Source organism: Meles meles, chromosome 7, assembly GCF_922984935.1.
Source record: "Meles meles chromosome 7, mMelMel3.1 paternal haplotype, whole genome shotgun sequence".
Taxonomy (NCBI): Eukaryota; Metazoa; Chordata; class Mammalia; order Carnivora; family Mustelidae; genus Meles; species Meles meles.
This window is the reverse complement of record NC_060072.1, coordinates 52454845-52476346: the sequence shown is the minus strand read 5'-3', so window position 1 is coordinate 52476346 and position 21502 is coordinate 52454845. Positions and strand designations below refer to the sequence as shown.

The window sequence follows — 21502 nt, the reverse complement described above, 5'->3', positions numbered from 1 at the left end:
GGATCACGTAGTTAAGAGTCTGCCTTGGGCTCAAGTCATGATCCTTGGGTCTTGGGATTGACCTTGCTCAGCAGGGAGTCTGCATCTCATGCTCCCATCTCCCACTCTCCACCCTGCTTGTGCTCCCTCTCAAATAAATAAACAAAATCTTAAAAATATTTTAATAAGCAAGTATGACTTTAGGAAACCTTATAAACTTATTGCTTGCTTTTTAACAGCTTCCAGTGCTCTCGGATCAGCAAAAAGCTAACGTAGAGGTAATTGACTTCTTTTTGCTTATAAACTGATACCAGAATCCATATCTGCAGTCTGTCTTGAAATGCAGCTTAATTTCAAAATATATCCGATAAAAGGAAACTGACAAAAGACATTTTATTCTTAATTTTAGGCAATCATGTTGGCCGTTATGAAAAAACTGACTTATGATGAAGAATATAACTTTGAAAATGAGGTAAGGATTTTACATTAGGGAGAATTCATTTTTAAGTCGTTATTTACTTATCTCAAGTTAACATTTTAAGTTTTGATTATTTTAGAGTGCTTTAAAGTAAGAAGTATTTTAATAATCACTTGTTTATCATTGACCTCAACCTTAGGTGGAATTAACAGAAGCTTCATAAGCCTTCATAATACCTTCAAAAAATACCTTTTTGATATTGTGTCCCTTTTTAAAACACTTTGTAGCATTGAACTTTGTAAAATATTGACAGTGTCATTGGTGATCACATTTCACTTTGTAATTATAAGAGTGATCATTTGAGGCCTGGGCAGTGGATTTCAGATTGTTAAGTGTGTGTGGGAAAGTACGAATGAGTCACTCAACTCTCTGGACTTGTTCCATTTATAAGTCTCATCCAGGGTTGCCAGTTTAGCCTCAAGTACAAGGATCATCATCAGGTGCTTTCTATCAACTCAAGCATGGCTTATACTGTTTTGCAACACACTAAGTGTTTAATTCCCCACCCGAGGCTTTCCAAAACCTTGGACTATAAAAAGATAGTGGTGATGATAACCAAAGCATTACACACTTGCAAAGAACCAGACTTGTTTATATATATATCCTCATTCATAGAGTATTACAAGATACAAGGAGTATGAGTAAGGTGGTGAAGTTATCATAAAGCCCAGTGTGAACCCATCTGGCTCTAGATTCTTGTCCTTAACCTCCTGCCTGTGTATACTGTTTCTGGCTCTAGGCTTTTGAGATCTAGGGCTATGTTCAGAAATGCTTCCTTGTGGGCAGGAGAGGAAAGGCTACTGACCATAATAAGTTTTCCTGTGTAAATAAATGTTAATGAAAAAATAAAAGTACATATTAAATTTAGAAACGCAGCAAACTATATGAGAACTAACCACGTATATGAATTTTAGGGTCTTAAAAGTTTTAAAATAATTTTAAAATATATCTTAGGGTGAAGATGAAGCCATGTTTGTAGAGTATAGAAAACAACTGAAGTTACTGTTGGACAGGCTTGCTCAAGTTTCACCAGAGTTACTGCTGGCTTCTGTGCGCCGAGTTTTTAGTTCTACGCTGCAGTAAGTTTGTTACTGTTTTTATAACAATTCTACCTCCTTCCTTTTCTCTGTGATATGGTCTACAATAAATGATTCACATAACTAATCTTTGTTACTTACTAAGATCTTTTTGTATCTCTGAACCAATGCATTTGTCTTCTTCTTTTTAATTCCAGTATAGTTAACGTAGTGTTATATTAGTTTTATGTGTGCATTGTAGTGTTTCAGCAGTTCTATACGTTGTTTATTGCTCGTCATAAGTGTACTCTTAATCCCCATCACGTATTTGACTCGTCGCCCCACCCACCTCCCCTTTAGAAACCATCTGTTTGTTCTCTGTCATGGAGTCTGTTTTTTGGTTTGTCTCTCTTTTTCCTCTTGGTTCATCTGTTTTGTTTCTTAAATTCCACATATGAGTGAAATCATAGGGTATTTGTTGTTCTCTGACTGGCTTATTTCCCTTAGCATGATACACTGTAGCTCCATCCATATCATTGTTATCTCCATTTATCATCCTCCTTGTGGGGTAACACTGCTCTTTGGAATGTAAACAAAAATGGATCACATCAGTTATTTCTGCTTTTGTGATGTGAATTTTGTTGCCTGTTAAAATTAATAATAGCTATGACTTCTTAAAGAGACTTTTGTCAGTGTTATAGAAAATGCTTATTCTCAGATCTCTTACATATACTCTCTTTGGTAGGAATTGGCAGACGACACGTTTTATGGAAGTTGAAGTAGCAATAAGATTGCTGTATATGCTGGCAGAAGCTCTTCCAGTGTCTCATGGTGCTCACTTCTCAGGTGATGTTTCAAAAGCTAGTGCTTTGCAGGATATGATGCGAACTGTAAGTATACTACAGATAATTTATTTTGAACATAATATTCTGTTTTCACTATAAGCTAGTGGGAGTTCTTTAATTTAGCATCTGTTAATACTGGGGCATTTTGATGTTACAATGAATAAGGACAGATTTCTTAACTTTTTCTTGCCCAGTTGGTAACATCAGGAGTTAGTTCCTATCAGCATACATCTGTGACATTGGAGTTCTTCGAAACTGTTGTTCGATATGAAAAGTTTTTTACAGTTGAACCTCAACACATTCCATGTGTATTAGTAAGTATACATTTGTTCTCCATTTCTGGGTTGGCTTTCTGTTTTTTGTTTTTCGATTTATTTCAGTTAATGAGCAGATAGGATTCTATCTTTATAACTTTTCCCAGAGCCAAAAGCTCTGAGAAACTCTTGAATATACTGAAACCAGCCCCTCCTCTATTTCTTTAAAATGGACAGTTTCTGGCTTAATAAGTCATCTAAAACAAGTCCTCAAGGGCTTTTTGGTGTCCTCAGGGATTATGTGTTATATATACCTGGTTCCTGTCTTCCAGGAGCTAAGAAGTAAAATTTGATGTGAACAAAAATACATTGTGACAATGCCAATAAAAATTTTAAGTAAAAGTGTCTCTCTTTCTTTAGATGGCTTTCTTAGATCATAGGGGTCTGCGGCATTCTAGTGCAAAAGTACGGAGCAGAACTGCTTACCTGTTTTCCAGATTTGTCAAATCTCTGAAGTAAGTACTAAACGTCAGCAGTTTACTTTTTGCTTTTAAGATTGTTAAATAAGACCTATATGTTATTTTCTAAAAGCCTGTGATAGATTTGGTTTTTTGTTTTGTTTTGTTTTTTTAGTTAGGTTTACTTTCTTGGTATCCTAATGTTACGACTTCTTTTACTTTTCATTAGCCATGTTCATCACTGCAAAATGGTTGTTTGCATATTTTTATTATATATAACACCTGTCATCATTAATGACATTAGTTATTTATTTAATGGTTTTATTGCTGTGGCTTACTCTCTGGTTTATTTAAAATGCTAAAGAATATATTTCTTAGAAGTAAATTTTTTTGACCTTTCTGTTTTGTGGTGTTTCTTACTAGTACCATTTTTTTGGTATGAAAACTCCTTGTTCTTAGACTTATAAGGTTGTAATTCTTAAAAATCCTAACTTATCTTAATGATAACATCTGGCTAGCTTAGAATTGAACTTTTTTTTAGTTCCATCCTCTTTAAAAGGCAATTTGGTATTTTGAGCACACTGGTTTATGTAATTGTGATTTTCCTTTTTTGCCTTTATTCAGTAAACAAATGAATCCTTTCATTGAGGATATTCTGAATAGAATACAAGATTTACTAGAGCTTTCTCCACCTGTAAGTATCTATCTTTCCAAATTACAGATTTCCCCCAAGTATCATTGATGCCACACCTACCTTTAGCCTTTAATGCTAATGCCTTGTAAACAGTTTTCTTAATGTGGGGTGATGGCAAAGATGAGGGGTTGTGTTAGTTCTGTTAGGTCCCTCATCAGAGTTGAGGGATTAGTTAGTTCTCTTTACCAAGATTCTGTTGATATTAGCAAACAAAGCATAGTAATAGAATTAATAAAAATTAAGGGGCACCTGGGTGGCACAGTCAGGTAAGCGTCCAACACTTAGTTCTCTGTCATAGAGAGAGGTTTTTCTTTTTTAAGATTTTATTTATTTATTTATTTGACAGAGAGAGAGATCACAGGTAGGCAAAGAGGCAGACAGAGAGAGGGAAGGGAAGCAGGCCTCGTGTGAGCAGAGAGCCCGATGCGGGGCTTGATCCCAGGACCCTGAGATCATGACCTGAGCTGAAGGCAGAGGCTTAACCCACTGAGCCACCCAGGTGCCCCCAACAGTTTTTGCTTGGGTCATGATCTCAGGTTTATGGATTCAAGCCCCCCCCACCCCACCCCACCAGTTGGGTTTTTCTCTCAGCACAGAGTTTGCTTGAGTTTCTCTCTCCCTCTCTCTCTATTCCCCCTGCCAATAAATAAATAAATCTTAAAAAAAGAAAGAATAAAAATGGAAAGGAGCTGACTGATAAATTTAGCTGAGTAAGATAAGGTCTGCCCTCTGTTAAATGTTGAAGTATTTTATGGAGAAGGAAAAATTCAATTTCTAAATTATTTCCTACTTAGTATAAGATCATATTAGCCATTCTAAGTGACTGCCAGGCTAAGTGATTAGCCTGCTAAGTGAATGCATTAGATTGAGTTTTGGGGGATAGCTTAAGGCTTTGGGTAAAATTTAAATGCTGATCGATATTTTGGTATTCATTTCGAAAGAAATATTTAAGTTGAGCCAACTATGTTTTGACTTCTACATGTTTTTATATACTGACATTGACCTTTTTTTTCATTTTGATAAAAGTTTCTATTGGAACAGCCACTTGAGAAATGTTAAACATAAAAATACTTTTATTTGGGGTGCCTGCATGGCTCAGTCATTAAGCGTCTGCCTTCAGCTCAGGTCATGATCCCAGGGTCCTGGGTTCGAGCCCCACATTGGGCTCCCTGCTGGGCAGGAAGCCAGCTTCTCCCTCTCCCACTCCCCCCTGCTTTTGTTCCCTCTCTCGCTGTGTCTCTTTCTGTCAAATAAGTAAAATCTTTAAAAAAAAAAAAACAAAACTTTTTTAAGTAAATATCAGTATTTAGGGTATAGTGATTACATAATTAGACTGCATTAAAGATTACTAATGAATTATGTGGTTAAATTATCTTTGCATATTACAGAACCCTATATATTAAAGTATCATTTGATTAATGCCTATTTTCCATGGCAGTTCACACTGACTTATAAGACTTAGGCATTCAGAAAGTCCTCAGGCACCTGGGTGGCTCAGTCCCTTAAGCATCTGACTTTTTTTTTTTTTTTTTTTTTTTTAAGATTTTATTTATTTATTTGACACAGAGAGAGAGCACAAGTAGGCAGAGAGGCAGGCAGAGAGAGAGGAGGAGGCAGGCTCCCTGCGGAGCAGAGAGCCCGATGTGGGGCTCGATCCCAGGACCCTGAGATCATGACCTGAGCCGAAGGCAGCGGCTTAATCCACTGAGCCACCCAGGTGCCCCAGCATCTGACTCTTGATGTCAGCTCAGATCTTGATCACAAGGTTGTGAGTTCAAGCCCTGTGTTGGGCTCCATGCTGGGCATGGAGCCTACTTTAAAAAAAAATTCCTGTTAGCCATGTTATCTTACCAATATTAGAAGTTTTTCATGTTTTTTATACCAGTCGTATAAACAAGGGCTGTAATCTCCTTTTAGTATATAAAAAGACTTCATTCAAATTGTGTTTACTGGATGTTGTCTGCTTAATAGGGTTTTAAGTATAAATTTTTTAACTACCTTATATAGCTCCTTTATCTTTGTTTTCTCAACTGCTACAGCAGTAATAGTCCTAGTGGTACTTAAATGCTTTAGCTGCTTTGATAGAGGGCATTACTGTGCTTGAATGAGAGGAACTGAATGAACAATGATAAACACCAATAGGACTGAATTTCTTTCTAGGAGAATGGTTACCAGTCTTTGTTGAGCAGCGATGATCAACTGTTTATTTATGAGACAGCTGGAGTGCTAATTGTTAATAGTGAATATCCAGCTGAACGGAAACAAGCCTTAATGAGAAATCTGTTGACCCCACTGATGGAGAAGTTTAAAATTCTGTTAGAAAAATTGATGCTGGCACAAGATGAAGAAAGACAGGCATCACTAGCAGACTGTCTGAACCATGCTGTTGGATTTGCCAGGTGAGTGTGATTATAATTAAAATTGTAAATTGAGTGTCTATACACACAAAGAACCATTTAATGGATTTGTTAGAATTGGGCATACACACCCATATTTCAAAGACCGAATTGTGGAGAGAATTATCTAAACCTTTCTTCTCTAAATCCAGTGAATTAGAAGATTTAGCTGAAGAAGGGAATAGATCACCTAACATTATGCATTTCTGGTTTGACAACTGTTTGAAGCATTAACTCCTCTGACTTCTTTAGTATAAACTGTTCATGTGTTTGGGGGATTAGCTGAAGAGTTTTTTGTTTTTGTTTTTCAAAAGAATATTTGTCAGAGAGCACAAGCAGTGAGGAGCAGCAGGCAGAGGGAGAAGCAGGCTGTCTGCTGAGCAAGGACCCTGATGTAGGGCTCAATCCCAGGACCCTGGGATCATGACCTGAGCCAAAAGCAGACAGATGCTTAACTGACTGAGCCACTCAGGTGTCCCTGGCTAAAGAGTTTATAGAACAGTGACATACTGGGACATCTTGGATCAGTCTTGGTACTGATAATCTTTTTTTTTTTTTTTTAAGATTTTTTATTTATTTATTTGACAGACAGAGATCACAAGTAGGCAGAGAGACAGGCAGAGAGAGAAGAAGGGAAGCAGGCTCCCTGCCAAGCAGAGAGCCTGATGCGGGGCTTGATTCCAGGACCCTGGGATCATGACCTGAGCCGAAAGCAGAGGCTTTAACCCACTGAGCTACCCAGGCACCCCAGTACTGATAATGTTGAGGCTTCTTTTTAGCTCTCTCATTTTGTCCTGAAGACTACCTAAGCTGCCTCTTCTTTCTCTCAGCCCATATATTTTATTGGCAAACAATAATAGTATGAAAGTTGTAGTGATTGCTGTTTGGAAGCTGCACAGAGAAATTGTTCTACAGAGTACTTCAGTGCGAAAGCTAATGTTAAGTTTTATAAATAACTTGATTCTAAAGATTGTTTACTAAATTTATTTTTTTATTTTATTTATTTTTTTAAAGATTTTATTTATTTGACAGTCAGAAAGCACAAGTAGGCAGAGAGGCAGGCAGAGATAGAGGGGGAAGCAGGCTCCCAGCTGAGCAGGGAGCCTGATGTGGGGCTTGATCCCAGGACTCCGGGATCATGACCTGAGCCGAAGGCAGAGGCTTTAACCCACTGAGCCACCCAGGCACCCCTGTTTACTAAATTTAAATCAGGAGTTTGTAGATTGTCTAGTACAGCCTAGTCATTGCAGTGGATTTTTTTTTCCTTTTTTTCTACGTACTTTATCAGTAGGATTTTAGTAAAACATTTAGGTGGGTTCTCATTAGAAGGCTTTTATCAATTACCTCTCATTCACTTAATTTGAACCCTTTCTGGAATGGCAACTGGAAGCAATAATAGTACAAATAGCCATATTAGTTAAAGATGGAAGCAGTCGTGACATAGAATGTAAACAATTGGCTTCTTGTTTTGTCAAATGTGTAATTAGCTCTGCATTATTTTTCATTACTCCATAAAATTTTTATTAAAGCAAAAAGTTAAAACTAGTTGCCTGATTTTGCTTGTGTAGCCGAACCAGCAAAGCTTTCAGCAACAAGCAGACTGTGAAACAGTGTGGCTGTTCCGAAGTTTATCTGGACTGTTTACAGACATTCTTGCCAGCTCTCAGTTGTCCCTTGCAAAAGGATATTCTCAGAAGTGGAGTTCGTACTTTCCTTCATCGCATGATTATTTGCCTAGAGGAAGAAGTTCTTCCATTCATCCCGTCTGCCTCAGAACACATGCTCAAAGATTGTGAAGCAAAAGACCTCCAGGAGTTCATTCCTCTTATCAACCAGATTACAGCCAAATTTAAGGTACCACAGACCTTTTAGAGCTCAGAGAATCTCCTGACTTACAAGTTAGATATATTGATCTTTAGACACATTTTTTGTTTTGTTTTAATAGAAGTCACTTGAGGGCATAGACCATAAATATTATTGTCATCTCCAGTGTCTCACACACTACCTGACACAGAGGCCATGCTTAATGGATGTTTGAATAAAAACAAACCTTATCTGCTCTGTGCAGAAGAAACAGTCTGCTATTTTAGAAAAGCAAATGAAAATGCCATTGAGTACTAAAATGTCTAGAGGTAAATAAAAACTTGAACCTTGGGTGCCCAAGCAGAAGTTTGAAGTTAATTCAGTATGCTAAAGTCAGTTTTATTGTACAAGGAAATGTAAAACAAGTATAAGCTGGCAAATAAAAATGGCTAACATGTAGTGCTTTCTGTTCAAAATCTGCTCTAAGCCTTTTTTTGTACATTTATTTATTTGATCCTCCTAATAGCCCTAGAGAGAACCATTGTATTTTATAGATGAAGAAACTGAAACACAGAAGTTAAGCAATTTGTATCAAGGCACATAAAGCCTTGAGAGCCCAGTCTTATAAATTCTGCATGTAATTTAGTAATAGAATTCATTTCTTGATAATTCACGGCAGTATTCAGTTGTGAAATATATCTGAATTCCTGGATTTTTGTGGGTTTGTTTGTTTGTTTTTGAGATTTTACTTATTTGACAGAGAGATAGCGAGGAAGCAAACACAAGGCCGGGGGAGGGAGAAGCAGGCTTCCTGCTGAGCAGGGAACCTCATGAGGCACTTGATCCCAGGACCCTAGGGTTAGGACCTGAGCCAAAGGCAGATGCTTAATGACTGAGCCACCCAGGCGCCCCTGAATCTTTATTATTTTAACCTGAGTCTTTAACTGTAGGAAATGAGTTGAACTAACAGTTTTGAAGATTTAAATAGTATATATGCTTAACAGATTTTTGTCCTGATACTGATATTTGCCAACAGAATTATGTAAATACATATCCTAAATAGAAACTCTGCATAAAGGCTTTATGTAAAATGTGTTTTTCTAAGTTTCATATTAATATTTTTCACATTTCTGAAATAGTAATTTTTGTTTTTTATCTTCAGATACAGGTATCTCCATTTTTACAGCAAATGTTCATGCCTCTACTTCATGCAATTTTTGAGGTATTGCTCCGACCAGCAGAAGAAAATGACCAGTCTGCTGCTTTAGAGAAGCAAATGTTGAGAAGGAGTTACTTTGCTTTCCTGCAAACAGTCACAGGCAGTGGAATGAGCGAAGTCATAGCAAATCAAGGTGGGACGCTGAGATTATCTGCTTGAGGCCTTGTTGCTGTTGTACATCAATATGAGAAAGAGCTAGTTGAAGTAAATACCGAACTTTTAAAGTGGTTGTGTTTGACCCTGGGGTGACAGTTCATTATTATCAAGGTGGGAATCAATTTCATGTAGAGGACCTTAAAAATAATTTGTATTCAGTTCCCTCTTTCCTAGGGCAGTATTCTTTAATTGATTCCTTGGTGGAATAAATAGCATGGTGGCAGCTTGTGAGCATTGACCTGACAGTTGAATCTTACTGGCCAGTTTGCCATTTCGAAATTAAAAGTAAATGGGACTAGCTCTTGCAGTGGCAGTATTGTAGCCAATGAGATTTATACAAGGTGCGATTGTTGCTAATTGAAAAATAAATGGGACTGTTTTAAGCAACATAGAGAATTTTGCTATGTAAGAAATCCAGAGAGCAATATAACAAGGGACTAGTTACTTTTCAGTGTTTTATGCTTAAAGTTTAAGATCCAGGTTAATAAAAATTGAGGGATCTTATCAATTCTGTAAATGGTTTTGTCTTGTTACACTATATGAAGTGAGAACTTCTACAAACCCAGCATTACCTTGATTCCAAAACCAAAGACCCCACTAAAAAAAGGAGAATTATAGAGCCAGTATCCCTGATGAACATGGAAGCAGAAGTTCTCAATAAAATACTAGTAAATTGAATCCAACAGTATATTTAAAGAATTATTCACCACGATCAAGTAGGATTTCTTCCTAGGCTGCAGGGGTGTTTCAATATTTGTAAGTCAGTCAGTGTGATACATGATATTAATAAAAGAAAGGATAGGAACTATATGATCCTGTCAATAGATGCAGAGAAAGCATTTGACAAAATACAGCATCTTTTCCTGCTAAAAATCCTCAGCAAGGGGCACCTGGCTGGCTCAGATGGTTGGGCATCTGCCTTCAGTTTGGGTCATGATCTGCGGGTCCTGGGATCAAGCCCATGTCAGGCTTCCAGCTCAGCAGGAATCTGCTTCTCCCTCTGTCTCTCCCCCTGCTTGTACTCTCTCAAATGAATAAATAAAATCTTTTTTTTTAAGGATTTTTATTTATTTTATTTTGAGAGACAGTGGCAGAGAGCATGACAGGGGGAGAAGGTCAGAGGGAGAAGCAGACTCCCTGTGGAGCAGGGAGCCCATTGCGGGACCTGATCGTGGGACTCCAGAATCATGACCCAAGCCGAAGGCAGTCGCTTAACCAACTGAACCACTCAGGTGCCCTGAATAAATAAAATCTTTAAAAACAAAACAAAACCTTCAACAAAGTAGGGATAAAGGTAACATACCTCAGCATCATAAGGCCATATATGAAAGATCCACAGCTAATATCATCCTTGGTGGTGAAAAACAGAGCCTTTCCCCCATGGTCAGGAACAAGACAGGGATATCCGCTTTCACCACATTTAACATAGTCCTGGAAGTCTTAGCCTCAGCAATCACATGGCCAAAAAAAATAAAGGCATCCAGATTGGCAAGGAAGAAGTCAAATTTACACTATTTGCAGATAACATGATACTCTGTAGAAAACCCAAAAGACTCCACCAAATAATTACTGGAATTTATACAGGAATTCAGCAAAGTCACAGGATATAAAACCAATGTGTAGAAATCTGTTGCATTTCTATATGCCAATACAAAGCAGCAGAAAAAGAAATCAAGGAATCGATCCCATTTGCAATTGCATCAAAAACAATAAGATACCTAGGAATAAATCTAACTAAAGAAGTAAAAGATCTATACTCTGAAAACTATAAAACACTTACGAAAGAAATTGAAGAGGACACAAAGAAATGGAAAAGCATTCCATGCTCATGAATTGGAAGACAAACACTGTTAAAATGTCCATATTGCTCAAAGCAATCTATGCAATGCAGTCTCCATCAAAATACCACCAGTATTTTCCAGAGTTATAAAAAACAATCCTGAAATTTATATGGAACCACAAAAGACCTTGAATAGCCAAAGCAATTCTGAAAAAGAAAAACCTGGATGGAGGTATCAGGATTCCAGATTTTCAGCTATATTACAAAACTGCAGTCATCAAGATAGTATAGTACTGGCATGAAAACAGACACCTAGATCAATGGAACAGAATAGAAATCCCAGAAATGAACCCATAACTATATGGTCAACTGATCTTTGACAAAGCAGGAAAGAATATCCAATGGAAAAAAGACAGTCTCAAAAAAAAAGACAGTCTCTCCAACAAATGGTGTTGGGAAAACCAGACAGCCACATGCAGAAGAAGGAAACTGGACCACCTTCCTACATCATACTCAAAAATAAATTCAGAATGGATAAAAGACCCAAATAGGAGACAGGAAACCATCAAAATCCTAGAGGAGAACCAAGTCAGAAACCTCTTTAACCTCAGCGGTAGCCACTCCTTACGAGACGCATCATCACAAGCAAGGAAACAAAAGGATCTTCATCAAGATAAAAAGCTTCGGCATGGCAAAAGGAAATAGTCAACAAAACCAAAAGACAACTGACAGAGTTGGAGAAGATCTTAGCAAATGTTTTATTAGATAAAGGGATGGTATTCAAAATCTATAAAGAACTTATCAAGCTCAACACCCAGAACAAATAACCAAGTTAAGAAGTGGGCAGAAGACATGAAGAGACACTGTTCTAAAAATGACATGGAGATGGCTAACAGACACATTCAAAGCTGCCCAACATCTCTCATCATCAGGGAAATGCAAATCAAAACCAGATGAGCTACCATCTCACACCTGTCAGGATGGCTAAAATTAACCCAAGAAACAACAGATGTTGGCAAGGATGTGGAGAAAAGGAAACACTCTCGCACTATTAGTGGGAATGTTAACGTGCAGCCATTCTGGAGAAGAGTATGGAAGTTCCTCAACAAGTTAAAAATAGAACTATCCTACGACCCAACAATTGCACTACTAGGTATTTACCCAGAGGATACAGAAATACAGATTTGAAGGGATACGTGCACCTGGATGTTTATAGCATCATTATTAACAGTAGCCAAACCAAAAGAGCCCAAATGTCCATGGACTGATGAAGGGATAAAAGTGTGGCAGATAAATACAATGGAATATTAGCTATCAAAAAATGAAATCTTGCTCTTTGCAACGACGTGGGTGGGAGCTAGAGTGTGTTATGCCAAGTGCAGTAAGTCAGAAAAAGACAAATACTTTTTTTACTCTCTTTTTTACTCTTGTGGAATTTAAGAAAGAAAACATATGGGAATGGGGAAAAGAAAGGAGAGAGCAAAACAAGCTGTAAAAGACTCAACTATAGATTACAAACAAGGTTGATGGAGGAAGGGGGGTGGGGGATGGTTTACATGGGAGATGGGTATTAAGGAAGGAACGTTATTATGAGCACTCAGTGTTGTATGTATGTATGTGTGTTGATGAATCACTGTATTCTACTCCAGAAACCAGTATTGCACTGTGTGTTAATGACCTAAAATGTAAATTAAAAAAAAAAAATTTAAATTTAAAAATAAAAATAAAAGCTAGTTAAATTACCCAAAAATAAAAATTAAAAGAAACAATGAGGGCCGCCTGGGTGGCTCAGTCAGTTAAGCTTCTATGATCCTAGAGTCCGGGGGTTGAGCCCCATATTGGGCTCCCTGCTCAGAAGGGACTTTGCTTCTGCCTCTGCCCTGCCCCTGCTCCATTTCTCTCTCTTTCTCAAATAAATAAATAAAAACTTTTACAAGAAAAGAAACAACAGAGCGCTTTAGGTTGCCTCTCTAGGTTGTTTTTAAAATTAAGCTTAGGGCTTCTGGGTATCTCAGTCAGTCTGTTAAGTGTCGGACCCTTGGTTTCAGCTCAGGTCATGATGTCAGGGTTGTGGGATGGATCCCCATGTCAGGTTCTCTGCTCAGTGGGAAGTCTATTGGAAGATTCTTCCTCTAACCTCACTCATGCTCTAAAATAAATTTTAAGATTAAACTCAAATTTTTATTTTTCTTCAGGTGCAGAGAATGTAGAACGAGTGCTAGTGACTGTTATCCAAGGAGCAGTTGAATATCCAGATCCAATTGCACAGAAAACCTGTTTTATCATCCTCTCCAAGTTGGTAGAACTCTGGGGTAAGAGCATTTAAAAAAATAAAAAAACAAAAAACTTCATTCCACAACCTGTTTCTTAAGACCCTTAGAGATGAAATGGAACCCTGGCTCTAACATAAGACAGGAGCTGGGAGCTAACTGTCCCCAGTGATAACTAATTGACTTTCTTTTTATACAAGATGAAAATTTGAATTCTCTTGACAGGAGGTAAAGATGGACCAGTGGGATTTGCTGATTTTGTTTATAAGCACATTGTCCCCGCATGTTTCCTAGCACCTTTAAAACAAACCTTTGACCTGGCAGATGCACAAACTGTGTTGGTAAGCACCTAGGAATCTTTGTTTACCTTGTGTACATCTTGTGTATTCTAACTCACAATTTCTTTAATGCCAGGCTGACTATATTAGTCTCATTGCCATTATTTTTAATTAATTTCAAATTAGGATTCATTTTTAAAAGGTTGATATTTTCTCAACCTTTTGTATATTCTTACTGAATCCTGATACTAAAGTTTCATATGTAAAATCCAGCTCCTTCAACCTGAACAGCCTCCAACTCCTTTTTCTAGGACCTTGAAAGTGTACATGAAGTAAGCACTTATTAAAACTTGATTGAGTTATTAGTTTTCTACTACTTTCAAATTCTAAACCTTGTACACAATGGTTTTTTCCTAACCATTAAGAGTAACTTTCTTTTGCTTGGACAGTAGTTTCCCTAATCTCATTTTCAGAATACTGATGTCAGGGAGAATCCATTCCTCATTTATGTAAAACCTAGATTTTATGATTTGATACGCTGGTGCATTAAGACAGCATTTTAAAATTTTTTTCCTTTTCCTATCCAACCCACTTATTCCATATGCCAATCACTTTCCTTCCTCTGTCCCTTGTTTGGGAGTAATTTTTAAAGAGCAGTGGACAGGGAAATAAAGAGACAAGTGGGATCAGTAACCAAAAATGAAGTGTATTAAAATACTCACACTTGTTTTTCATAGGCTTTATCTGAGTGTGCGGTGACATTGAAAACAATTCATCTCAAACGGGTAAGCCTTGTATTGTGTGACCCTTTGTTTTCATCATACGTGGAGATTTGTTATGGTTTTAGTTGTATTTGACTTGTCTTGTTACTATATCTTTTGTAAAATGTTGATTTAGTTCTTTTTTGAAGGTGGGGAAGAGGTTGAATGAAAGTAATGGTATCTATTACTATCCTTTATGTTTTAGGTAACAAGAAGTTTAAAATGTATGTTTGTTTTGGTTTGACAAATAATGTGAAAAATTGTAAAAAGATCCATGTTTCATGACTTAGTTGGCTTTTCACAGCCAGATTTCTCCAAATTCTTTTTTTTTTTTAAAGATTTTATTTATTTATTTGACAGAGAGAGATCATAAGTAGGTAGAGAGGCAGGCAAAGAGAGTGAGAGGGAAGCAGGCTCCCTGCCGAGCAGAGAGCCCGATGTGGGACTCGATCCCAGGACCCTGAGATCATGACCTGAGCCGAAGGCAGCGGCCTAAACCACTGAGCCACCCAGGCGCCCAGATTTCTCCAAATTCTTAAGTATTATAAATGGTTAGAGTTCTTCACTACTTTAGAAAGTTTTGTTCTCCTTGTCAGTCTAATCATTTGTAAAATTTTAAGTGATTCCGGGCTAAATCCAGTTGGTGACTTGTTTACCTGGTACAATATATTTTAGTAACATGAATTGATTGTCAACATTTAAAAATCAAGTACTAAGGTGCCCGGCTGGCTCATTCAGTGGAGCATGCAGCTCCTGATTTCAGGATTATGAGTTTGAGCCTCCTGTTGGGCATGGAGGCTACTTAAAAAAATAATAAAATTTTTAAAATAAAAATCAGATACTTCTTTTAAAAAGAATAATTCCGGTCTCCAACCTTCTCAAAGCCAGGATGCCAACAAAGAACTGGCATTCCCACAGAGCAGCTTTCCCCCACCCCTCAAAAAAGTATTCACCAGTCTCCACGCAGTCCACTCCCTCATTTGAACTTGAGTTTTTGATTCTGATACAGATTTGGAGGGTTTTCATTTCTGCAGTAATTTCTCTAGGCCTGCTGTATGCTAGGGTGAAGAGTATGTGGGACTAGGTGGGGGGGGGGGCGGGTGTAGCAGGGGAGCTGTCTAAAGATGAGTTAAGTTTAAAAGTCCCCCAATATTTTTAGGACTTAGAATCAGGAGATACACTGTGTAAATAACTCAGTAGGTTAAGTACTTGAATAGAAATAAATTAATACATCTATATTAAATGTAATATTGTGAGACTAAAGATGAGCAAGTAATTTGGCTCTGATGGCAATATGAGAAAGCCATAGGATAGAAGTAATCTTGATTGGGGCGCCTGGGTGGCTCAGTGGGTTAAAGCCTCTGCCTTTGGCTCAGGTCCTGAACCCAGGGATCAGGAGGAAGCAGGCTCCCCACGGATCGAGCCCCACATCGGGCTCTCTGCTCCGTGGGGAGCCTGCTTCCTCCTTTCTCTCTGCCTGCCTCTCTGCCTACTTGTGATCTCTGTCTGTCAAAATAATTCTTAAAAATTTTAAAATAAAAAAGTAGTCTCGGTTTCGTTGTGTTTTTTTTTTTTTTAAGGTTTTATTTGTTTGTCAGAGAGAGCACACAAGCAGGCAGAGGCAGAGAGGGAACCAGGCTCCCTGCTGAGCAGGGAGCCTAATTCGGGACTCGATCCTAGGACCCTGGGATCATGACCTGAGCCGAAGGCAGCGGCTTAACCAGCTGAGCCACCCAGGTGTCCCTTGGTTTTGTTTTTTGATAGGCTTTAGGACACATGTAGATTCATTGGACTGAGAGGAGGAGGAGCTGGCATTCTGGGCAAAGTTAAGCAGGTATATGAAGATAGAGCAGACGTTGCCTTGTAGATTTGATAGAAAATAATAGAATTATCCTGTTTAGCTAAAGTAGGGAGGTAAAAGTCATAGCTAAAAAGTAAAATAGGACTAGGTGGTAAAAAGCCTTGTGTCATATATGAAAAGTTGTGAAGTCAGTGGGCACTAGGGTTATAATTGAGGATAGCTTGAAGCAGATTCAGAGAGCAGTTTGGAATATGGGTCTGAAGCAGTTAGAACTAAATACTGATTTTGGAGTCCAACAGTATATAGTCAATGCAAAGTGGTAGGAACGAATGAGACTAAGACCAGAATAGAAAAAAACCCTGGCTAAAGCAAGAGTTAAGAGAAAGCTAGAAGTGTAACCAGAGGTATGAATGCTAAGAGAGGATGCTAGAAAGTCGAGGGGGGGGCACCTGGCTGGCTTAGTTGGTGAAGCATGTAGCTCTTAATCATGAGATTGTGAGTTTGAGCCCCATTTGGGTGTAGAGATTATTTAAAAATAAAGTCCTTTAAAAAAGGAAAATCAAGGAGGATGAAGAATGAATAGAAACAGTGAGAATGGTATTTGTAATTCCGAAATACTTGTCTGGTTTTTGGAAGCTCTAATTTAGGCACACAGAATTGACTCAAACAGAATATTCTATTTGAAAATGTTTCCCTTGGTTCTATTTTCTCATTTATTCATTTGACTGATTTTCTCTTGAGGTACACGTTTACTTTTCCTGATTTAAAAAAACAACAACAACACTCCATTTTTAAGTGAGAACAGTGGGGTTATATGAGGTGATGGGCAATGCATGGGCTCTAAATATAGGAGAGTACACTGAAGAAAAAGATGAAAGGCACCTGGCTGGCTCAGTCGGTAGAACATGCAACTCTTGATCTTGGGGCTGTGAGTTCAAGCCCCACAGTGGCTGTAGGGCTTACTTTAAAAAAGAGAGAAGGGGCGGGGGGTGGGGAAATAACTTGCATTTTGCAGTGAAATGGAGCAAAAAAAATATCTATATATATATATAGATATAATGCTAAGTAATGTTAACATGCAGTGAATGCTAAGCACTATTCTAAAATACTTATATTTCTTATTTATATTTCTTAACTTATCCACTCCTCACAATAACTCCATTTTTCGGATGGGGAAACTGAGACTCAGGTTAAGTAACCTCGAGTTACCAGAAATTTTGCCCAGTCAAGCCTCAAACCAAAGCAGTCTGACTCCAGACTATATTCTTCTTTTATAAGATTTTATATATTTATTTGATAGCACAAGCAGGGGGAGCAGCAGAGGGAGGGGGCAAAGCAGGCCCCCTCTGAGCAGGAAGCCCAATGGAGGGCTCCATCCCAGGATCCCAGGATCATGACCCAAGTCAAAGGCAGATGCTTAACCCACTGAGCCACTGAGGCGCCCCCAGACTATATTCTTAATCACAGTACCATACTGTTTTTGACATATACATGTATCATTCTAACTTCTTTTTATGCATCATTAATATCAAGATAATTCAGTTATAATTATCTTTTGGTTTTCAGGGCCCAGAATGTGTTCAGTATCTTCAACAAGAATATCTGCCTTCCTTGCAAGTAGCTCCAGAAATAATTCAGGTAAGAGCTGTCAGAGCAGACATGCCTCTTTTTTTTTTTTTTTTTTTTAAGATTTTATTTATTTATTGGACAGAGAGAGATCACAAGTAGGCAGAGAGGCAGGCAGAGAGAGTGAGAGGGAAGCAGGCTCCCTGCCGAGCAGAGAGCCCGATGTGGGACTCGATCCCAGGACCCTGAGATCATGACCTGAGCCGAAGGCAGCGGCTTAAACCACTGAGCCACCCAGGCGCCCGATGCCTCTTAATTCAATTAAAGAAATAAGACTGTGTAGTTCAGCCTAAATACTGATTCAAGAAAGTTAAACTGCGGGGCACCTGGGCGGCTCAGTAGGTTGAGCCTCTGCTTTCAGCTCAGGTCATAGTCTCGGGGTCCTGGGATCAAGCCCTGCATCAGGCTCTCTGCTCAGCAGGGAGCCTGCTTCCCCCTCTCTCTGCCTGCCTCTCTGCCTACTTGTGCACTCTCTCTCTGTCAAATGAATAAATAAAACCTTTTAAAAAAATTTTTTTTTTAAAAGAAAGTTAAACTGCATTTAGCTTGATGTTTCACTATTTACAGATCACAGAGTTCAAACTTCAGGGGAACATGAAATTGAATGGGAGAAAATTATATTTTTATATATAAAAAATTATATTTTTACTAACCTTTAACCAAAAGTTTAATTTCCTACCATTGTGTAGGTGACAAATCACAAATCACAGTAGCATTCACATTGCCTGTGACTTTGTCACCAGTAGAAATCACAGCTGTTTTTGTGTCACATTAGTTGTTCTAGGAATCTCACAATACTATTTATACTTCAGTATATTGAAATGAGTTCTGAAGATACACCACTAGACCTTGCTATCCGAGTCAGTCAGTAATAGTATTATTCCAACACATATCAAAAAATTTTTAATAATCATTTTGATAACCAAAGTTTCTTTTTTAATCCCTTATATTGTAAATTATAAATTTTAAAAAGCATTCTATAAAGAGTCCAGTAGGCTCCCCAGATTGCCAAAGGGCACTACAACACACAAACCTATTGAGAAGATTTGTGCTAGGTAGTTTATTTTACATATGCGAAGCTTATCAGTGCTTACTTTCTAAAACTGAAACTATATTGTGAAGTATCTGGAAAGCAATCTTACATTTTTACACTATTGCAGAGTAATTTTTTTAATGGCATTTGGTGATTTTCTTGGCATATAGTTACCTAGACTTGTCCAACAGCACATAGATCTAATTGAGGTATCAAAGTTTTGATTACAAATCTCTTCATCAGATTCTAGGAATTGTTTCTTCACCAATAGTGTTTTTAAAGTTTTTATGACATTTAGTGAAAGACAATGAAAAAATTGAATGAAAAATAGGATAGATCTTGCATAAGATTTATCATAAAGCTCATTTTTAATGAATTTATGATCTCTTATTTCATGACATACCATCTTTGAAGGTATTAATGAATTTTCTCAGCTATTGTTACATAAGGAAGGTAATGTTTTAATGAAAGCAATAAATTGCTAATTACTCAATGATCTTATTGCCCATCAAAAATAGAAATATACCAGATTGTTAAGCAAAATTATATTTCTGTCTGGGGTGCCTGGGTGGCTCAGTGGGTTAAAGCCTCTGCCTTCGGCTCAGGTCATGATCCCAGGGTCCTGGGATCGAGCCCCACATCGGGCTCTCTGCTCAGCAGGGAGCCTGCTTCCTCTTCTCTCTGACTGCCTCTCTGCCTACTTGTGATCTCGTCAAATAAATAAATAATCTTTAAAAAAAATTATATTTCTAATAATCTATAAAAAATAAGCATCCCCAGTTTTCCTTTTTTCATATGCCTTCTGACAACACTGTTAGCAGAATTCTATTAGACTTAACCTCTTTTTCTTTGGGTCAGTCTCTGTTCAGTTACCACTTTTACTAGGTGAGAACAGTCAGAGCAATGTAGTTTTTGTTCCGTTCTTCTCAGGCAAGAGTCAACCTTATTTAGGAGAGCCATGCTCTCAAAAGTGAAAGCAACCTGTATCTGAAAAGTATTACATTTGAAAATGCCATAGAACCTTTTTTGGTGAGGAGCTGTTCTAGTTGACTTTGATAAGTTATCATACTACTACTGTAGATTTAAAGCAACTTAAATGCCTTTTGACAGATGAATGGGTAAGTAAAATGTAGTATATACATACAATGGAATATTATTCAGCCTTAAAAGACATCTTCTCACTTGCTACAACATGAATGAACATTGAGGACATTATGCTAAATGAAATAAGCCAGTCACGGAAAGAGAGATATTGTGTAATTCCACCTAAATGGAATATCTAAAGTAGTCCAACCCTTAGGAACAGAAAGTAGAATGGTGGTGGCCAGGGGTTTGCAGGGGGAGGGGGAATTGATGGTCATTGGGTATAGTTTCAGTTTTACAAGGTGAAAAGTTCTAGAGGTCTATTGCACAACACTATGTATGTAGTTAATACTAGTGTACTATACATACAAAAACAGTGGTTAAGGGACACCTGGATGGCTCAGTGGGTTAAGCCTCTGCCTTTGGCTCAGGTCATGATCTCAGGATCCTGGGATTGAGCCCCGCATCTGGCTTTCTCCTCAGCAGGGAGCCCGCTTCCCCCTCTCTCTCTGCCTGCCTTTCTGCCTATTTGTGATTTCTCTCTCTGTGTCAAATAAAAAAAAAGTGATTAAGATGTTCAGTTATATGTTTTGTTGTTTTTTTAAACACAATTCAAAAAAGAAAACTGGATTTGAATTACAGTGAATTTAATACAATGAGATTCATTCTCTTTCTCTCCTCCTATCTCGGCCCCTCAGGAGTTTTGTCAAGCGCTTCAACAGCCTGATGCTAAAGTTTTTAAAAATTACTTAAAGGTAGGTATTTGGAAAACTTATATATCTTCATACCATCAGGTAATATTTTAGAGAGGAGAGAGAATACATATTACAGGATACTGTGTCCTACTGCAGCCTTACCAATCATTACTTATTTGGGGATGTCTTCTAAAACCTGCTTATAAAAATCTGTAGTTTTAAATGTTATATGTTAGAGTTTTCTATAAAGCCCCTTTCAACTGAGTTCTTAGATCATAAAAAGTGAGGTAAGCATACTGTGTACATGCTTGAACATACTATGAAAATGAGAGTCAATTTCCTTTTACAGTTTGTAATGTAATTAAGTAGGAAGTACAGGATTGAGACAGCAAGTACTGTTTAAGAACATGTGCCTAGGGTGCCTGGGTGGCTCAGTCATTGAGGTTCTACCTTCGGCTCAGGTCATGATGCCAGGGGTCCTGGGATAGAGCCCCTCATCGGGCTCTCTGCTCAGCAGGGAGCCTGCTTCCCCACTCTCTCTATCTGCCTCTCTGCTTACTTGTGATCTCTCTCTGTGTGTCAAATAAATAAATAAAATCTTTTAAAAAAAAGAGAGAGAGAACATGTGCCCATATTGAGTTGAAAGAAAGAAACTAAAAATATAAAAACAGAAGTATGAGTTACTTGGTTATATCCTGTTTTTGAAACTTTTGAATTATAAAACGGACAGAAAGAATCCTCAGATTGAGCAATCAAGGCTCTTTACATTCATAAATTGAACAGATTTTTTATTTTAAATATTTCAGGAGAGCACACGGGGGAGGAGCAGAGTGGGAGGGTAAAGGAAGGGAAAGAATCTTCAGCAGACTCTGCACTC

The 21502-nt window shown here is 37.9% G+C and overlaps 1 protein-coding gene across 2 annotated transcripts in view; it reads left to right on the top strand.

Annotated features, from left to right (window-relative positions):
• The window catches only part of XPOT (exportin for tRNA), a 47348-nt gene that overhangs the window by 22689 nt on the left and 3157 nt on the right, over positions 1–21502 (top strand). For both annotated transcript variants that reach the window (XM_046012187.1, XM_046012188.1), the window contains exons 10-24: positions 219–257; positions 389–451; positions 1412–1536; positions 2219–2363; positions 2513–2632; positions 2993–3087; positions 3655–3724; positions 5885–6123; positions 7689–7974; positions 9086–9275; positions 13274–13390; positions 13574–13689; positions 14364–14411; positions 17755–17826; positions 20629–20685. In XM_046012187.1, the coding sequence (XP_045868143.1) occupies positions 219–257; positions 389–451; positions 1412–1536; positions 2219–2363; positions 2513–2632; positions 2993–3087; positions 3655–3724; positions 5885–6123; positions 7689–7974; positions 9086–9275; positions 13274–13390; positions 13574–13689; positions 14364–14411; positions 17755–17826; positions 20629–20685 (1782 nt within the window). The remainder of the gene's footprint in view (positions 1–218; positions 258–388; positions 452–1411; positions 1537–2218; positions 2364–2512; positions 2633–2992; positions 3088–3654; positions 3725–5884; positions 6124–7688; positions 7975–9085; positions 9276–13273; positions 13391–13573; positions 13690–14363; positions 14412–17754; positions 17827–20628; positions 20686–21502) is intronic.